At 54.6% G+C, this 15,432-nt stretch overlaps 5 protein-coding genes across 5 annotated transcripts; 2 read left to right on the forward strand and 3 right to left on the reverse strand.

The window, feature by feature from the left end:
• Nucleotides 1-449: 449 nt before the first annotated feature.
• LMH87_006562 (uncharacterized protein) lies at nucleotides 450-2,551 on the reverse strand (the record flags this gene model as incomplete). The annotated part of the gene is made up of 2 exons (XM_056204470.1): nucleotides 450-2,234; nucleotides 2,291-2,551. The coding sequence occupies 2 exons, from the start codon at nucleotides 2,549-2,551 to the stop codon at nucleotides 450-452; spliced, it is 2,046 nt and encodes a 681-aa protein (XP_056059824.1).
• Nucleotides 2,552-2,938: 387 nt separating this feature from the next.
• On the reverse strand, nucleotides 2,939-4,924 carry LMH87_006563 (uncharacterized protein; the record flags this gene model as incomplete). The annotated part of the gene is made up of 1 exon (XM_056204471.1): nucleotides 2,939-4,924. One exon carries the CDS (start codon nucleotides 4,922-4,924, stop codon nucleotides 2,939-2,941), a length of 1,986 nt encoding a protein of 661 aa, XP_056059825.1.
• A 737-nt stretch (nucleotides 4,925-5,661) lies between these two features.
• On the forward strand, nucleotides 5,662-7,103 carry LMH87_006564 (uncharacterized protein; the record flags this gene model as incomplete). The annotated part of the gene is made up of 3 exons (XM_056204472.1): nucleotides 5,662-5,812; nucleotides 5,904-6,171; nucleotides 6,245-7,103. The coding sequence occupies 3 exons, from the start codon at nucleotides 5,662-5,664 to the stop codon at nucleotides 7,101-7,103; spliced, it is 1,278 nt and encodes a 425-aa protein (XP_056059826.1).
• A 245-nt stretch (nucleotides 7,104-7,348) lies between these two features.
• Nucleotides 7,349-8,843, reverse strand: LMH87_006565 (uncharacterized protein; the record flags this gene model as incomplete). Its single annotated transcript, XM_056204473.1, has 2 exons — nucleotides 7,349-8,493; nucleotides 8,693-8,843. 2 exons carry the CDS (start codon nucleotides 8,841-8,843, stop codon nucleotides 7,349-7,351), a joined length of 1,296 nt encoding a protein of 431 aa, XP_056059827.1.
• Nucleotides 8,844-9,715: 872 nt separating this feature from the next.
• On the forward strand, nucleotides 9,716-10,724 carry LMH87_006566 (uncharacterized protein; the record flags this gene model as incomplete). The annotated part of the gene is made up of 4 exons (XM_056204474.1): nucleotides 9,716-9,896; nucleotides 10,004-10,155; nucleotides 10,280-10,516; nucleotides 10,611-10,724. 4 exons carry the CDS (start codon nucleotides 9,716-9,718, stop codon nucleotides 10,722-10,724), a joined length of 684 nt encoding a protein of 227 aa, XP_056059828.1.
• Between the last annotated feature and the right edge of the window lie 4,708 nt (nucleotides 10,725-15,432).

The following is a 15,432-nucleotide window of genomic DNA, read 5'->3' on the forward strand; positions in this document are numbered from 1 at the left end:
TGTTTACTTTTTCGTTGTTTGCTGATTTTGGCTGGTTTTGGTTTACGCAAAAGACGGACGGACGGACGGATGGCCAAGAAGAAAAATCTAGTTGCAGCACTTTTTCCCCCTAGATACCCCCCCTTTTTTTACACATGCTCACATTACACTTATTTCGTTCTTTTCACTATGCGTTCTTTGGTGTTTGCTGTTTAGTGTGTCGACTGAAAGTGTTTTGAGCGCGGCGTCCCGGCGGTCTGACGGTTTCAATAGGTGAGCAAGAGCTGGAAAATATATTACTGTAATAGAAATTACGACTAGGAACGGTATCATTTTATCAATAACCAATGTTCATGTTCAACTATATGCGTCAAGAAGATACTTGTTCCGCCCATGATTGCAGAATAGCTCGCGCTATACAAGAAATATCTCAGGCCTATGGGATGGTTTGAGGTAGATCCGGAATTCTTTTACTCGGAATCCTCAGAAGAAGAAGCTATATCCATGTTCTCGGTCGGCGGCGTCGCTGTTCGCACGTGTGCCCCTCTCCTCTTCCTGCTCAGAGCATCCTCGCCGCGCCAGCCCTTGCCCGGGTTGACAGTGCGCAGGAACCCGTCGACGTGGACCGCGCCCACCGTATCGTCCTCGCTGTCCTCGGCCACGACGACGGCGGCAGCGGCGGCGGCGTCCCCGTTGTGGCCGGGATGCACGAGGCGCATGTGCCGCCGCAGGTTGGCGCGCCGCGAGAAGCCGGTGGCGGCGCGGTCGCACGACGCAAGCGGACAGAACATGAGCCCTGCCGAGGACCGCGTCACCGATCGCGAGCGCGAGCGCGACTGCGAGCGGGACGCGGGGCCGTCGTGCTGCTGGGAGCCGCTGCGCGGCGAGGCGGTGACGGTTGGCCGGCCTCTGCCGCGGGCCACGTCAGCGCTGGCTTCGCGGCTGGCGCGCGAGAGGGACGCTTGGCGCGATGCAATGCGGCGCTGCTTCAGGCTAGCTGCGCGTTCCATCTCGTCGTAGTCCGAGTCCTCACCGGCGTCCGAGTCGTCGCTATCGCTCGGAGACGCCGACAGATGGATGCGTTCTGGCTGGTACGTGGTGATGCGGACGCTCGCGGCGGCCCGCGCCGCGGGTGCCTCGTCGAGGCGTGAGAGGGCCATGCCCTGCCCAAACAGGTTTGCGCAGCGCTGCGTCGTGCGCGCAATGACGCCCGGCGGGAAGCCGGCCAGGGCGGCGGCGCCGACGACGTCGCTCCAGTCGCGCAGGCCCCAGCGATGAATCTTTCTCTCCGCATTGGTCCTTGCCTCGCTGTCCATGCCGTCGTCGCCAAGCATGCGGCCAGCGCCATCGTCGTCCTGCGACTCGGGCTCCTCGGAGACAGGCCGGCTGGAGAGCCGGCGCTGCTCGCGTGCGACGCGCTCGTCGCCCTGCCGGAGCCATTCCTCGAACGCCGCCTCGCGGTCGTCGTCAGTGGCGGGTAGGCGTCTGTGACCGAGCCTTGCGAGACGCAGCTCCATCTGCTCCTGCGTTTCGCCGTGTTCCGGCACGCGGACCCTTTTGGGCCGCCCGCGACGTGAAGTTGAACCACCTGGCGAGGCTGCAGCGCTCGGCTGAGGAGGCAGTCGCGGACGACCGCGACCTCGTTTTCGTGTCGAGGCAGGAGAAATTTCCGACTCCTCCTCCGTCTCCGTCTCCGAAGAGTCGGACAGGTAGCTGAGACCAGCTACACGTGTGTTGTGTAGAATAGCGAGGGCCTTGTCGAGTTGCGATAGTATATGCTGCACGGATGGCTTAAGAAGCGACGCCGAGAGATCATCATCCGCAGAAACGACGGGATCGTATGTCTTAGTAGCATTCTTCCCGCCCCGTGCATTAGGCTGCTCATCATCAATAACGGAAACGTCAGTAGCTTGTTTCTCGGCGGGCCGCGCGGAGAATTCCATCTCTAGATTATCAGAAGAGGAATCGCTGCTTTGATCGCCCAGACGCGGCGAAGCCGAAGTTTCTATCGACGGCTTGATGGGCTGAGGCGGCTTACGCCGACGAAAGCGCTCCTTGGCAGTCCGCAGAATCGTGGCAATGAGTTCCGCTTTCAGCTCAGAGCTCGGCGTGGTATTCTCCTTGCGACGAAAAGTAAACTCATCATCTCCATCGCTTTCATCTTTGAAGAGGCCGAGGGGTGGTAGATGCTTCTGCCGCATGGGCCAGGCCGTCCACATCTTGGGCGGCGCCCACACAGCCTCCTGGCCATCATCCTAGGGCCGTATTAGCAATCGTATCTTGTAAAAGAAACTGTAATGTGGTAGCACACCATTTGCAGCACCAGGTCTCTGGCAGTCTCTGGGTTCGTCGCGCGTTGCTTCAGCGCAAAGGCGTTGTACAAATGCACGCCCAAGTCCTCATCCTGCAGCTGCTTCATCGAGCGCCACAGCATGCGCTCTTCCTCGGTGAAGTGGCGCCATGTCGACTTTGGACCTTTCCAGCGGTTGGGTCTGTTTTCGTGGAGCTCTTCGGATGCGATCGATGCAATCTCGTCGCTGTCGAGATCCCAGTTGGTCTCGACCTGCGACATGACGGCGCGGCGGGGCTGTCATGCACTAGAGCCTTGTCAAAGTATATATTATTGCGCTGCATGCATTATCGTTCATATAAATATTTTCCTCATTTTAAAGAGCGTTCGTTGGGGCGGCCAATGATAGCAGTGCCGTTGCTTCCTGGCGATGAAAAGTGAAGGTGAAGCAAGTTCTGCTAGCCCCACGTCGAAGGACTTGTGCTTGTCTGTCAACTGGCAACTGGCAACTGTCAACAAGCCGACCAGCCACCTTGTAGTGTAGCACTTCACACACACATGCACACGGCACTGTTGCTAATTGCTTCTTCAAATATTCATGAAATAGTGTATCATTTAGACCATTTAATCTATGAGTTTTGCTATATAACACAAGAAATTAGAACCAATTTACGCCGATGCCTTCTTCGCCTTTTCTTTTTCCAGTCTTCTTCTCTTTGCGCGCAGCTTCTCGTCAGCGGCGCTCTTTTTGTTATTTGTGTATTGCATCTGTTCAAACAGCTTGCGCTTCTTCTTGCTCAGCATGCCCTTGGCACGCTCAAGATCCTCAGCTTCCTCACGCGACTTCTTAGAGTAGGCCTTGCGGGCGTCCGCCTTGGCCTTGGTCTTGGCATTGACCTTCTTGGCGTCGACAGAGTTACCGGTCATCTCGGCTTCTAGCTCCTGCTGGCGCTGTGCAACCTCGTCTTCATCCTCTTCGTCCTTGTCCTCATCTTCATCCACATCTTCATCGTCCTCATCATCTTCATCCTCGTCATCATCCTCGCCCTCATCGGCTACATCCATACCCTCAGCAGTTTCATCAGCAACAGCATCAGCATCGGCATCCTCAATTTCCTCATCACTATCGGCCTCAAGAGCCTCGTTCTCAGGCTCCTGCTCCTCAAGAGGAATTGTGGGATCGTATGCACCCTGTACGTTCTTGACAAACGGACTCAGGTGAGGAGGCAGAGAAGCGCCAGGAGCGTACATATGAGGCTCCTTTAGCTCGACATCGTTGACGCTGTCCCAGACCCATTGCGGCTGGACGTATATACGACCAGGAACACGCTGGTTTTGCACAAGTTTTTGGGAGGTCTGATTGTCTGCGTCATCACCCTCTTCAGCAGTGACAGCCTGCAGAACAGGTCTATCGACAATGTGATGGGTGATGGTGGGATCCAGCTCGTTGGTGGTGAAGGCACCGTCGCCGAGGGTGGCATCCCAGCCAACACGTTTGCAGCCGAAAGCCTTGAGAATGAATTCGAGAGGTTGACGTGGTGTCTCACGGGAGAGATAGAAAGTGAAGTTAGAGAAGAGAGCACCCTGGCCGCTGCCACCAGCCGCCGGCTGCAGCAGGACATCGCCGCCTGGCGCAACAGGCTCAAATTTGTCGAGAGCACCGGAGTTATCTTGCTCATCCTCTTCAGTCGTAGCTTCAGCCTCGTTGCCGTTAGCCTCACCAGAGGTCAATGACTTGACAACCTTGTTGACAGCAGCCTGAACCTTGGGGTCGGGGCGATGGGCAATTTCTTCCAGCTGCTTCTGCTCCTCGCCGCCAACCAGGGTCTTGCCCTCGAGGGTGAAGGCACCGAGCTCGGCAGCATTCTCGTCCTTGACCAAGTCGAACTTGGGGGGGTACTTGAGGCCGATTGACGTGTACAGTCTGAAGTTCACGAAGCCAAGAAGGGTCATGTAAAACTCGATAAAGGTGCCCATGATGCGGAAATCGACATCACCGACGACGCGTTGGGTGAACTTGTAAGGAACGAGCCAAAGAACCTCCTCGCCCTGAATGTTGGCCTGATAGTAGATACCCTTGATGGAAAGGAAAGACTTGGTGAGGCTGCGCGAGACGATGAGATAGTGCTGGAACTCGAGGCAGAGTCTTTCGCAGCGGGCAATCATCTTGGCTGGGACGGTGGAGGTTGAGGGCAGGTTAGCAAAGAGGAACAGCATGGACAAGCAGTCGTCCAAGTCTCTCAGAGCATCCACAAAGGTAGGGTAACGTTCGCGGACGACATGGTCGAGAGTGTAGTTGGGCTTTCCGGTCTTCTCGGGGCGGGCAGCGTTGCCGTCGAGACGGGCAGCATCCTTGACATCGCCACGGCCGAGAGCCTTGGAGATCTTCTTCTCGAGGGCCTTTGTGTCGCGGAACTTTTGAAGGAGAGGCTCGTGCAAGAGGTATTGGATGTCCTTGTGGTAGTAAAAGGTGGTCGAGGCAGTAGATGACTTGGAAACCTTCTTCTTGCTGCGAGGCTCGCGGGGGTAAATGCCCTTCCAGATGCAGAGCTTTCGAAAGTCGGGGAGGCTGATTTGGAGTTTTCGGATAGCCTGGTTTCGGGTAACGAAATTCTTGGAGGCGCCAGAGTCGCCTCTTCTCCTGATACGAGCCATTGTGCGTGGTGTTGGTGGTTGTGAAGAATTATCTCGGACAACCTTTTTACAACTGGCGGGGCGCAAGAGTCGGCGGCCTGCGCAGGTCGGCCGCTCAAAACTTCAACTTTTTTTCGCCAGAAAATTTCGTGCCGGCAGCCACCGCCTTGGCCTGCTTCCCAGATTGGACTAGTGTGTGGCACTATCAGCGCTGGGGAAGCGAGCGAAACAGAGAACTGCATCGGTGAGATATTGAAGGATCTAAGAAGATCTAGAAGAGTGCAGTAGAGAGCTCTAGGATTTGCCTCATTATCACATTACTCGACATGTCTTTTGCCTGAAGTTCTCGTCTGTATAAGCGCCAATGGCAGTTCCGCTGGCATCTTGATGAGATGCCCCACCACATTGCTGCTGATACTGGGAGCTGCTGGGATAGGAAAGCTATTGCCTTATGAAGAGATGCTATTGAGATCCCTGCACACAATTGCGTTATAAATTAATTGTTGCCATTTCCAATCCATGCATCATACGGTTCCAGCAATCGTTTTACTCAATTCCGTAGTTACTCAGCTGTATGAGCAAATAGCCCTCCTTCTACTGCGCACCCGGCCGGTCGAGGCGCAGACCCGCTAGCGCGACGACTCCCTCTGACCTGACAGGCAGGGGCCAAGTGGCCTTGCCATCGAACAAGCTCTCCAAGCCTCGCGTTGCTCTCACGCCGCCCAACGCCCGCCCCAATCGTCACGGGGGATCATGTCATGACCGCAACCATGGCCCTACGGAACAAAGCCGGCGTCTTCGTCGGCGCTGCTTTGTTGCGACTCTTACTGTTCACCGCATTTCCGCGCCTGCCGGACCTCTTGACGGGCCGCGTCGAGATCTCGACCCCCGTCACCAGCTTTAAACGACGTGCGTTCCCCTCCCCCAGCGCGACTCATTCGAATGAGCAAGAGCAGTCCACCGATTAGTTCTGGAAGCTAACCTGAAATCTTGCGTGTAGTGCAAGAAGGCCTGTTTCTATATAACCACAATGTCGATCCTTACGATGGCGGCGTGTTCCACCAGCCGCCCCTGCTGCTCCCCCTCTTTTCGCTGCTGCCCGATGTCAGAAAGTGGCCCGTCTTCACAGCCATTCTATATATACTCGTCGACCTGCTGAGTGCCAGCGCTCTCTCTACGATCGCAGACTCGGGCGAGGCCTGGCAAACGAAACTCTATACCTCGCCGCGACGCGCCAAGACGACCTCGGGCGTGTTCATTGCCGCGGCGTACGTTCATACCCTGCTTTGCTGTCGCACGTGAGCTTCTTGATCGAGAAGCAAGAAACTAATCTCGAGACAGCTTCTTATTTAACCCGCTTACTATCGCTACCTGCCTCGGCCGCTCGACCAGCGTTTTTACAACATGCGCCGTTCTCCATGCCATCGCCAAGGCCCTCTCCGGCTCGCCCTTGAACGCCATGGTCGCCTTGGCCTTTTCGTCGTATCTATCGATGTACCCGATCCTGCTTCTCCCGCCCCTCATGGTGCTCGCATACGATCGCCAATCCGCTAAACGCGCCATTACCAGCGCACCGGCCTTTACCGCTACCTGCTTCGGCGTTGTGGCCCTGATTCTCACATTGCTGTTCGGCATGTCGTTTGCGCTTACGGGCAACTCCTGGACCTTTTTCGCGCGCACGTACGGCATCCAGCTGACCCTCTCGGATCTGACGCCCAATGTCGGTCTGTGGTGGTACTTCTTCATCGAAATCTTCGACCCCTTCCGCGCCTTCTTCCTCGGCGTATTTTGGCTGCATCTTGGCGCTTACGTTGGCGGCCTTTCGATACGACTGCGCAAGCAGCCTCTCGCCGCTCTCTCGGTGCTTGTGGGCATCTTTGCCATCTTTAAGCCATATCCCTCAATTGCAGACACGGCACTGTTCCTCGGCATGCTACCGCTATACCGACATCTGTTCCCGCTGATGCGCTACAGCTTCGTCGCTTCATCGACAGTGCTGTACTCGTCGTTTTTGGGCCCCGCGTTCTACCACTTGTGGATATACGCTGGAAGCGGCAACGCCAATTTCTTCTACGCCATTACCCTGGTTTGGAGCCTCGGCCAGAGCTTACTCGTCAGCGACTTGGCTTTTGCGGTGCTGAGAGACGAGCTGGATATCGAGAGACCTGATTTGATTGGCAAGGAGATAAAGCAACTGTAGCGTTGGGATCGATCAAAAAGGAAATTTCAAAATTGGGATGATATACAAGATAGAGTAGCATGGATAGGGTGAAGCGGATCTCTAGATCCACGTGTAAGATCAAAGGCGCATGAACGGTCTTTTAAGAATTGAAACCATTTATAAAAGTACATTTTCTATGCGTCATTTTACATGCTTACAGCAGATGCTATATAAATACAGGAGGGGTATTAAACTTTTGTGTAGTACAGACTGAAGCGACGTGCTCAGTCAATCTCAGAGTCGATGTCGACGATGCGGCCGCCTGTCCCCGCACCGGCGGCCATGGGGCTCGCAGCAGGCTGAACAGGGCCAAGGACGCTGTCAAGCATGGAACCCAGCTCACCAAACTGACTGAGACGAGAGCTACCCGGTCGGTGTGAGCGCCAACTCTGTGAGCGGGCGCCAAACGCCGCAAGATTGCGGTACCAATACGCTAGATAGCCAAACGTAGCCCCGGTGAAGAGCAGCCCAGCCAATAGCGACGCAGCCCGCTGGTCGACACCGACAGTCTTCTCTTCGCAGCGGCGACGAACCTCACTGGCGTAATGCCCGCCAAGGACAGGTGTGTGCCGGATAATGGAGTCGAGCACCCTGCCAGTGGCAGATAGATAGCCGCGCTGAGGTGAAGCAACCCAGGGCAACCTGCCTGCTGAGGGGCTATGGTTGGCCAGTATATCGTCAACGAAACCCGTGATATGTGGCGCGTGTTCTGTCATCCAATCCCTGAGGAACGCTCGCGGCACAGGTGCCTTCAGCATCAAGGCAAGATAGCCAAACGCCAGACAGTCTAAAGATGTCAAGTATTGCCCGGGGAAGAAGCGCGGCCGTTTTTGCTCTTTCGACAGAAGGGTTTCCAGTGTTCCCAAGCAGTCTTCAGTCAAGCTGAAAAGTCGAATGGCAACTGCTTGCTCGGGGGTCATTTCCTCCTTGACAGTGTTTTTGTGTTTGGAGGTCCCTGGTAAATGCTTGCGGAACGTCTCCGGCAGGGCATCCCTGCCAGCGGTCAGATGCAGGCCGCCATGAGGGTCAAAGTCGGTGTCGAGCTCCGCGAGGCCGAGATGCTCGACGCGCTGGATGGCCTCGGCGCGAATCAGCGGGGGCACGGTCCAGGTCAGGGGGAAGCTGAGCAGCGACGAGTACGCAGGCCGCGTCGTGGCGGACCAGTTGGCCGCCGACACGTAGAGGGAGAGGTCGAGCAAGGCCGAGGCATGGACGCCGAGGTAGGCGCTAAAGGCGGCGACATCGGCGCGTTGCACGGCAGTCAGCTCGGCGTCGCGGTCCGCGGCGAGCGAATTCGAGACGAGGTATCTCACAATCGCGCGGTAACCGCTCGTCCACACCCCGTCATGATTCAAGGCGGGAAGCAGGTCTTTGAGAGCGGGGAAACGCAACAAGGTCAGCAGGGCAACTTTGCAAGGTTTCATGTATACGAGCAGGGTTGAGGTTTTTTGTCTGGTGAGGAGGAGATGTGACGCAGGCGACGGCGCGTAAGTGAGGGGAAGCTGGGCGGTATGCAGAGGGAGTGTGCAGATGCGGGAAGCGACAGGGAATGCAAATATGGAACATACTCGATGGACTAACGGAGGCGTCGTTACTGGGAACGATGCAGAACTGAACACCATCAGACACGGCGTTGTGGAGGTATGTGATGGCAGCGATGCACTCGGCGTCAATGGAGGGGACCCCAAAGACTGGGCCCCAGACATGCAGCTTCAGCATCACGGACTACCGGCCTGGATACTGCGCCAGCTGTTGTGGAGGAGTGAGTGTGACGATGAGGCGTCCTTTTGATACCGCCAAATCTGGCGCGGATGCTGGACAGGGGATCTTGCTGGTTGATGAATTTTAGCGGGGCCGGTTTCTAAGCGCCCGGCCGGACATGGTGTTGCAAATTGACAATAACGTGCATGAGAGGATTGACACCGAGGCGCTTGGCAGCCAAATGACAGATTTCAGTGGTAAAAGCATGGTGAGGGAAACTGTTTGAGTAATGCTCTGATTTGCACTTCATGAGCGCTACAGCTGCTATGCTGCTATGCTCTGGTTGTGCTTACACGCACCCTGTGGTCAGGCAGCCCAGTAGGTACCGAGTACAGAGGACCACATACACCAGCCTCTGCGCTAGCAAATTTTCAGGGAGACAAAAAAACCTTGCCTAGAAAGGACCGAAAGAAACAGATCACTTCAACTAAATACAAAAATTTCCCAATTCGTTCCTGGCGCCCAAGGTCTAGAATCGCCGTCGTGACGGGCGCTCCACGTGACGCACTACGACCGTGAAAGTTCAGCAGCCAAACGCCCGAGCGGCTTTCACGTCGATCGGAGAGGGGCAACCTGTGGCGAGTTATGAGATGACGTTCCAACGAAGGAGGACAAATTTGGTCAGACGTTGATTTGGAACCGTGAAGAAGGCAACAAGACGCCAGACTCACGACCACTTGCATTTGTCAGCTACTGCCCTTCTTGGTGACTTGCGGACGTAGAGATATAAGACATCCCTTCGGGGGCAGACGCTCCTTGTTGCCATCTGGAAGAGCACGTCCAGCGCGCGCAGCGAGGCAACAAAAAGGGCAGTACTGCTTTTACCAAAAATGTGGTCTCAGATTTTGCGATTCAACCTGCCATCGGATGACACAATCTCGGTCGGCACCTTTGATGACTTGCGCGAGGCAGTAGCGCAAGCCGGCGCTCTGAGCCAGTACTTTGGCTATTCGATCTCGATGCGGCACAAGCCCGTGCCCAAACAGAGACACGAGATCAGCTGGTTGATTCGTGAGTACTGCCTTGTCTCCCTCTTTGAGCAACGCTTGCCACCTCGTTGCTGCCAAAAATGCGGTCAAGAAAATTGGAGTGAGTCTAATCTGTCATTTGCCCTCCAGAATGGCCACAGGGACCCAACTGGGACGCGCCTCTGTGTGCTCGGTTCTACGAGCTCGTCGACGGCGAGCAAGTCGCCGACGTCACCGTCGAGATGAACGGCAGCAACTACGAAGATTTACTTTCGGGACTAGATGCTCCCGTTTGTGAAGTGGTTCGTTCATTTTCTTTTTGTTGCATTCAGCATTAACCTTTGGCACTAATAAGCTCCGACGGCCGTTTGGCCAAAGGACCGTGCGGTGGCCGACCTCAGCTAACGGCGCGCTGCTTTTTGATAGGTCGTTTTACGCTTCAAAAACGGCACGCCGGTCTTGCGCGACAATGTTCGCGAATCGGTGCACAAGTCGTACACCGACTGCTTCGACATGCTGGGCTTTGTCGGCGGTGACTGGGGCTTTGCGATGAACACGACGCTGGTCCAAGGCGAAAAGCTCAGGCCTCGGTCGTCGAATGCCCGTCTGGCGCAAAAGGACAGGCTGCTCTCAGTCTACCTTCTCGGATGGGAGAGCATCGAGGTAGGACCTCCGCGTTTTTGTTTTGAAAAAGAAAAAGAAAAAAACTTAGTTTCCATACTATGGATGCAATCCGTTTGCTAATTCGCTCGCACAGCTGCACGAGGACGCTACCAAGACGGCGCTGTTCGCCGAGGAGCTCGGCAAACTTGGCCCCCACGTCGACAGCAGCAGTGGTGCATGGTATGTCACTCTTCGAAAGCACGAATAATCGAAATATCGCTTTCAGGTACAAGGTCGACATGTACCTTTTTTTTTTCTTTCTTCTTGCGGCCTAGGATCATATGGCTTAAAGTTTATTGGACTAATGAAAGGCGTTTTGTCGAGTCATGTGCCTTTCCCCAGAGTAGGTTACATCACAGAAAGAGAGGGAAAAAAACGGTAATCAAGAATAGCGCCCTGCTGCTCAGCTCACGGCGATTCGGAGTCGCCAGGCAAAGGAGGGGCGGCATGTGGGTGACCGGCTGCCGGTTATTTCGCCCGACTAACGGAGGTGATGCGATGCTTGGCAACTGTCACCGTCGCTACAGCATCTCATAGTAAAAATAACAACGAGACGACTGTCTTGGCCATTTCTCTGCTTCTCCCAGTCTCCCAATCTTCATTCCGCTGACTGTGACAAACCTTATCGGCAACTTTGCCTCATCAGTCTTCAGGTGGCTTACTGGGACAGGGTCAAGGCGATTCCGGCATTGACTGGTGGTGCTCCGTAGTGACATGTCGGACGAACCATTTCGAGCGAGTCAAGGGGCCAAGGCCATCTTGGGAGTGTCACCCTGTCAATCCTTCCAAAACGGCTTTTCTCTTGGCTGAAAGTTGTCATCCCGTGGCGTGATACTCTGTCACTTTTCACCAACGGAACGTCAACGTCAAAGCAACATCGCTAAGAGCGGAAGAATTGGACTCTCTTTGCGCATCCCTTTTCAGCTTGGCAGGCAGACAGACGGAACCAGGCAACCAGGGCTGGTTCCTGCAGGTGCGGACTGCCAACTACTGCCCATCGGAACTAAAGTGGCTTTTTCCCCCGTTGCAGAAGGGAGAGAAAACTGGGCAGGCGAGGAACTGCTCCGGACACTAACAAGTTCGTTGGTGGCGAAAAAAAAGAAGAAAAAAAGAGGCCACGCCCGAACGAGAGAGTACGAGCACTTGGCTCAACACAGACTAGCGGCGCGAATCCAGGAACACGAATCAGGTACGGGAAAGCTAAACGGAAGCCGAGTGTAGAAAAAAACGTGGCAAATCTCAGGGGTTTCCGGGCCACACTGATGAGAGCGACTCAAGGTTGCTCGGTGGAGTTTCTGTAGTTACCACTGTCCGTCCTTCTCGTGAGAATGGGGACTTGCAGCAGTTGGCTTTTGCCGTTTCCTGCAGTCGCGAAATTGCCGCTCGCTGTTTCGACATCGGAGTTTTTCTCTTATTCGTGTACGCACCCCCTCTCCCCTTCGATATCGTGGTCGCCGATGTGGGCTATTCAGGGACCTTGTCGCCGCGGGTGGGTTGCTGCAGGCCAGGAGATTACAACTACCATGACCGCATATTCTTGAAAATTTTCTTGGGGCCATCGTGACCAGGTTGTTTCTCTTCTTGCTTCTATTTTACCTTTTGTGTTAGTGGCCAGGACCACCCACCCCCGGCATATCTCACGATCCTGGGCGAAATATAGGCCGGTCCAGAAATATGCCACCTGTCCCCCTGAATTAGTACAGGTGAAGCTAGATTCTGGGAGACTGCATCGTGGCGGGGCGTCATGCAGTAATTTCATGTAGACAATGTTATCAGAAGGAGCAAATTTTTTTTTTGTCATTCTGCATCAGGGGTAAAAGCGTTGAGAATAGGGGTCATGTTGATGGCAGAAGAAAAGCGCTGTTGTAAGTTGGCATTTCTGCAAAAGTCCGAAACATGGCTGGAGAATGTACGTCTCTTTTTTGCCACTTGCTTGCGTCGAAGCCACTTGTCGCAAGGAAATAAATCATTTTCATCTCTCTCCACGTCTGTGTGCTGGTATCTGGCCAAAAAAAAAAGATTAAAAATTCCATCACACCTGTACAGACACACCCGCCACCACCAAGCACCGCTGTCCTGATCCTGGCCGTCGAGTCACCACAAAAACTACTGAGTAACTACCAGTAACTATACGTAGTTACCAGTACTGGTATGAAATGAGCGGTGCCAGGCACACACAACGTCATCGATCGGCGTTTGGGAGGGGAGAAATGCCGGGATGTTTTGTTGGCATTCTGTTTCCAACTTGAAACATCCGGTCGCCGATGATGGGCGATTTTATTTCCTCAAGAAAACGCCGAGACAGCCAGGCAGATGCCACACTATACAGGGCCGCAAACCATCGGCGTCAGCCATTGCGGTCAAGGCCGCCCGGCCGGCCTTGCGGGGTGTTGAATGCGCTGCAACCCGCCTGTTCATCTTGCCCTTTTGGTGTCCTTGCGCAAAGACCACCGCGTGTGACCATGTTTCAGAAACAGGGCTTTTTGTAAATGATGATGAACCGTTAGAAGCAAATTGTAGAGACACGGGTGCGGAATCGTGCCGTAGTCTGCGTCTGCCTCATTTGCTGCTCCCAGCTTGCGCGGCCCAACCTCTCCGGTGAGGCGTGCGCATTTCTGCACCAATTAAAGCAGCCCATGCCTGTCCGGCTACTGCTCACTGCTGTACTGAGTAGCATCATGACCTTGGGACGCAGGAGGCCTGCCCGCTTCCGTCTGGTGGCTTGCAGGGCTGGTGGAGGAACTGGCCAGCCCAAAGAGGCAGCTACCCGGCCAGACCAGGATATGGGTTTGATGCAGCATGCAGCATTACCAGTTTGCCAGTCTTCCCTCGGCCCTCCCAGGTCGTCGTTCGATTTCATAGGTGGTCAAGTGGTGTGTGGCAGCTTGCTTGCCTGCCAATCTGCTCACAACTGTCACCCCGCGCGCACGTTTCATTTTAACCCAGTTCCGGGCGGTGTTCCCTCTTTTACTCATTCTGGGAGAGAATAGACATATATCAGACCAGCATGACCAGTCATCTTTTCTTGGTATCAGATGTGTGTGTGTGCCTATGGGATCTTGGCGAGCCGGGGCGAAAATGCTACCTACAACCAAATTCGGACCAGCGTAGGCTCGGGCGGGAAGAGCAAGAAGAGAGGGGCAGAGCGATCGACGGCCATAAACTTTGTTTTATGTCTTGTTCGGCACAGATGCAACCTCTAGCAGGTCCAGTGGGCGCTAACTTCTGTACGTGTGTCTGTGCCTGGAAAAGAAGCAAAAAAGAGAAAAAGGCATGCATTGAAAAAAGCAACACGGGAATATCTTGCGAGGAGGCGTACCCCGCCACAGCGGCTGCATGCAGGCTGTAGACGGACCGGCAAAGACATGGCTTGGCTGTCTCGCGGGGATGACAGGCTCGGACTGGATGAGGCCCGTCAGGCTGATCCATTTGCAGGCCAGAGACAAAAAGTCCCTTATTCCGCTGTCTCAGAAGCAAGAGGCCAACACGGCAACCAGACAAGCCGACTCATTTTCTATACTTCCAAGGCTACACAGACCAGATGTAGACGTCCAAGTGAGACACAGCGGTTACAGGAAGTAACTTTGAGTGAGCGAGAGGATACCAAAGGTGAAGAAGAAAAAGTAATCAATTTCAGTGCGAGAGTGAGATGTAAATCTCCTATCTACCAACGTCTACACCGAGTGATCAGTGGAACAGGTCTTTGCGCGAAGAAACTGTGTTGGAAATTTCCGTATTCTATATGTCCCAAGTTGTGTGTATCATGAATGCTTTCTGGTATCGCGTAATGCCTGTGCGCAAGGCCTACCGAAAAAGGCAGGCTTGCGCAGCAGAATGTCTAATAGTACATGTGTGTAATGTGTAAATCCTCCTCCAAGGGAAAGAAAAAAAAAAGGACCGTGCCGGTTGCCTCAATGTATTATGCACGCTCTTTGTACAGTCTGCAAGAAAAGGAAAGGGGGGAAGAGATGCAAAAAGCAAACAAGGCTTCGGGCCAGCGAAGGTGGTGCAAGCAAGGTATTGAAAGAAGAGAAGACAGAGAATGGCTACCCCTAGCCGGAAGGATTGCCCTCGTGACAAGAGATCGAGGATGCGGCTGAGCAAATCGTAAGATGGGCCAGGTAACCAACCTGGCTATATGAATAGCCAGATATTGCCGCCGCGGGCAGCCCTTGCGAAGAACGGGATGGCGCGCCGAGGAACCATTGTCCGTGGACGTGACGAGAGGGGAAAGTGCCATGCCACGTCGTGGAGGGGGGGCCTTCGAGGGCAGATGACCAAGTATGCAGGACGAGGCAGGGCGAGGCGCCTGCAGCCAACAGGGGAGGGGTTGTTGATGCCGTACAGCAGCCAGGCTGAAGGCTTGCATGTCTGCCTGCAGGCGAGGCCCCGCAGATGCAGTGGCCGAGTCGAGGGCTGATCAAGCCACCAAACGTGCAGTGGTGGTGTTTGTCAATATGCAAGAGGTGTTGTCATAGGCGTTGTTATGGATTTCCGAGTAGAAATCCATGGTTGTGATTATCCGAAGCGTAGCCGAGTCGTATCGAGGTGTTTGGAAGCCCATCGACAGCCGTTTACTTTGGCAGAGGAGGCAGAGGGCGGCTGGGAGGGGGCCCCGGGCAGGGAGGAAGATGAGACGGACGCTGAGCAGGCATGTTGCAAGGAAGCTCGTGGCAGATCGACATTTAAATGAAGATGTGGTGTTGTGGTGGTGGTTTGGTTGCGAACGGCTCGGTTTCGAGGTTCGCTGGTGGTGACGGTTGTGTAAGTAGCAGAGTACTTGGACGTGGTAGCGCTAGTCAAGTGTTGCAGACAGTGCTGTTGTGTGCGAACAAGATTGCGAGTAGCAGTAGTAGTTTCTTTGAGGTGCTCGTCGAAGTTGTTGTATCGTGAACAGAAAAGCGGATGTTGAAGGA

Source organism: Akanthomyces muscarius, chromosome 1 (genome assembly GCF_028009165.1).
Source record: "Akanthomyces muscarius strain Ve6 chromosome 1, whole genome shotgun sequence".
In the NCBI taxonomy this organism is placed as follows: Eukaryota; Fungi; Ascomycota; class Sordariomycetes; order Hypocreales; family Cordycipitaceae; genus Akanthomyces; species Akanthomyces muscarius.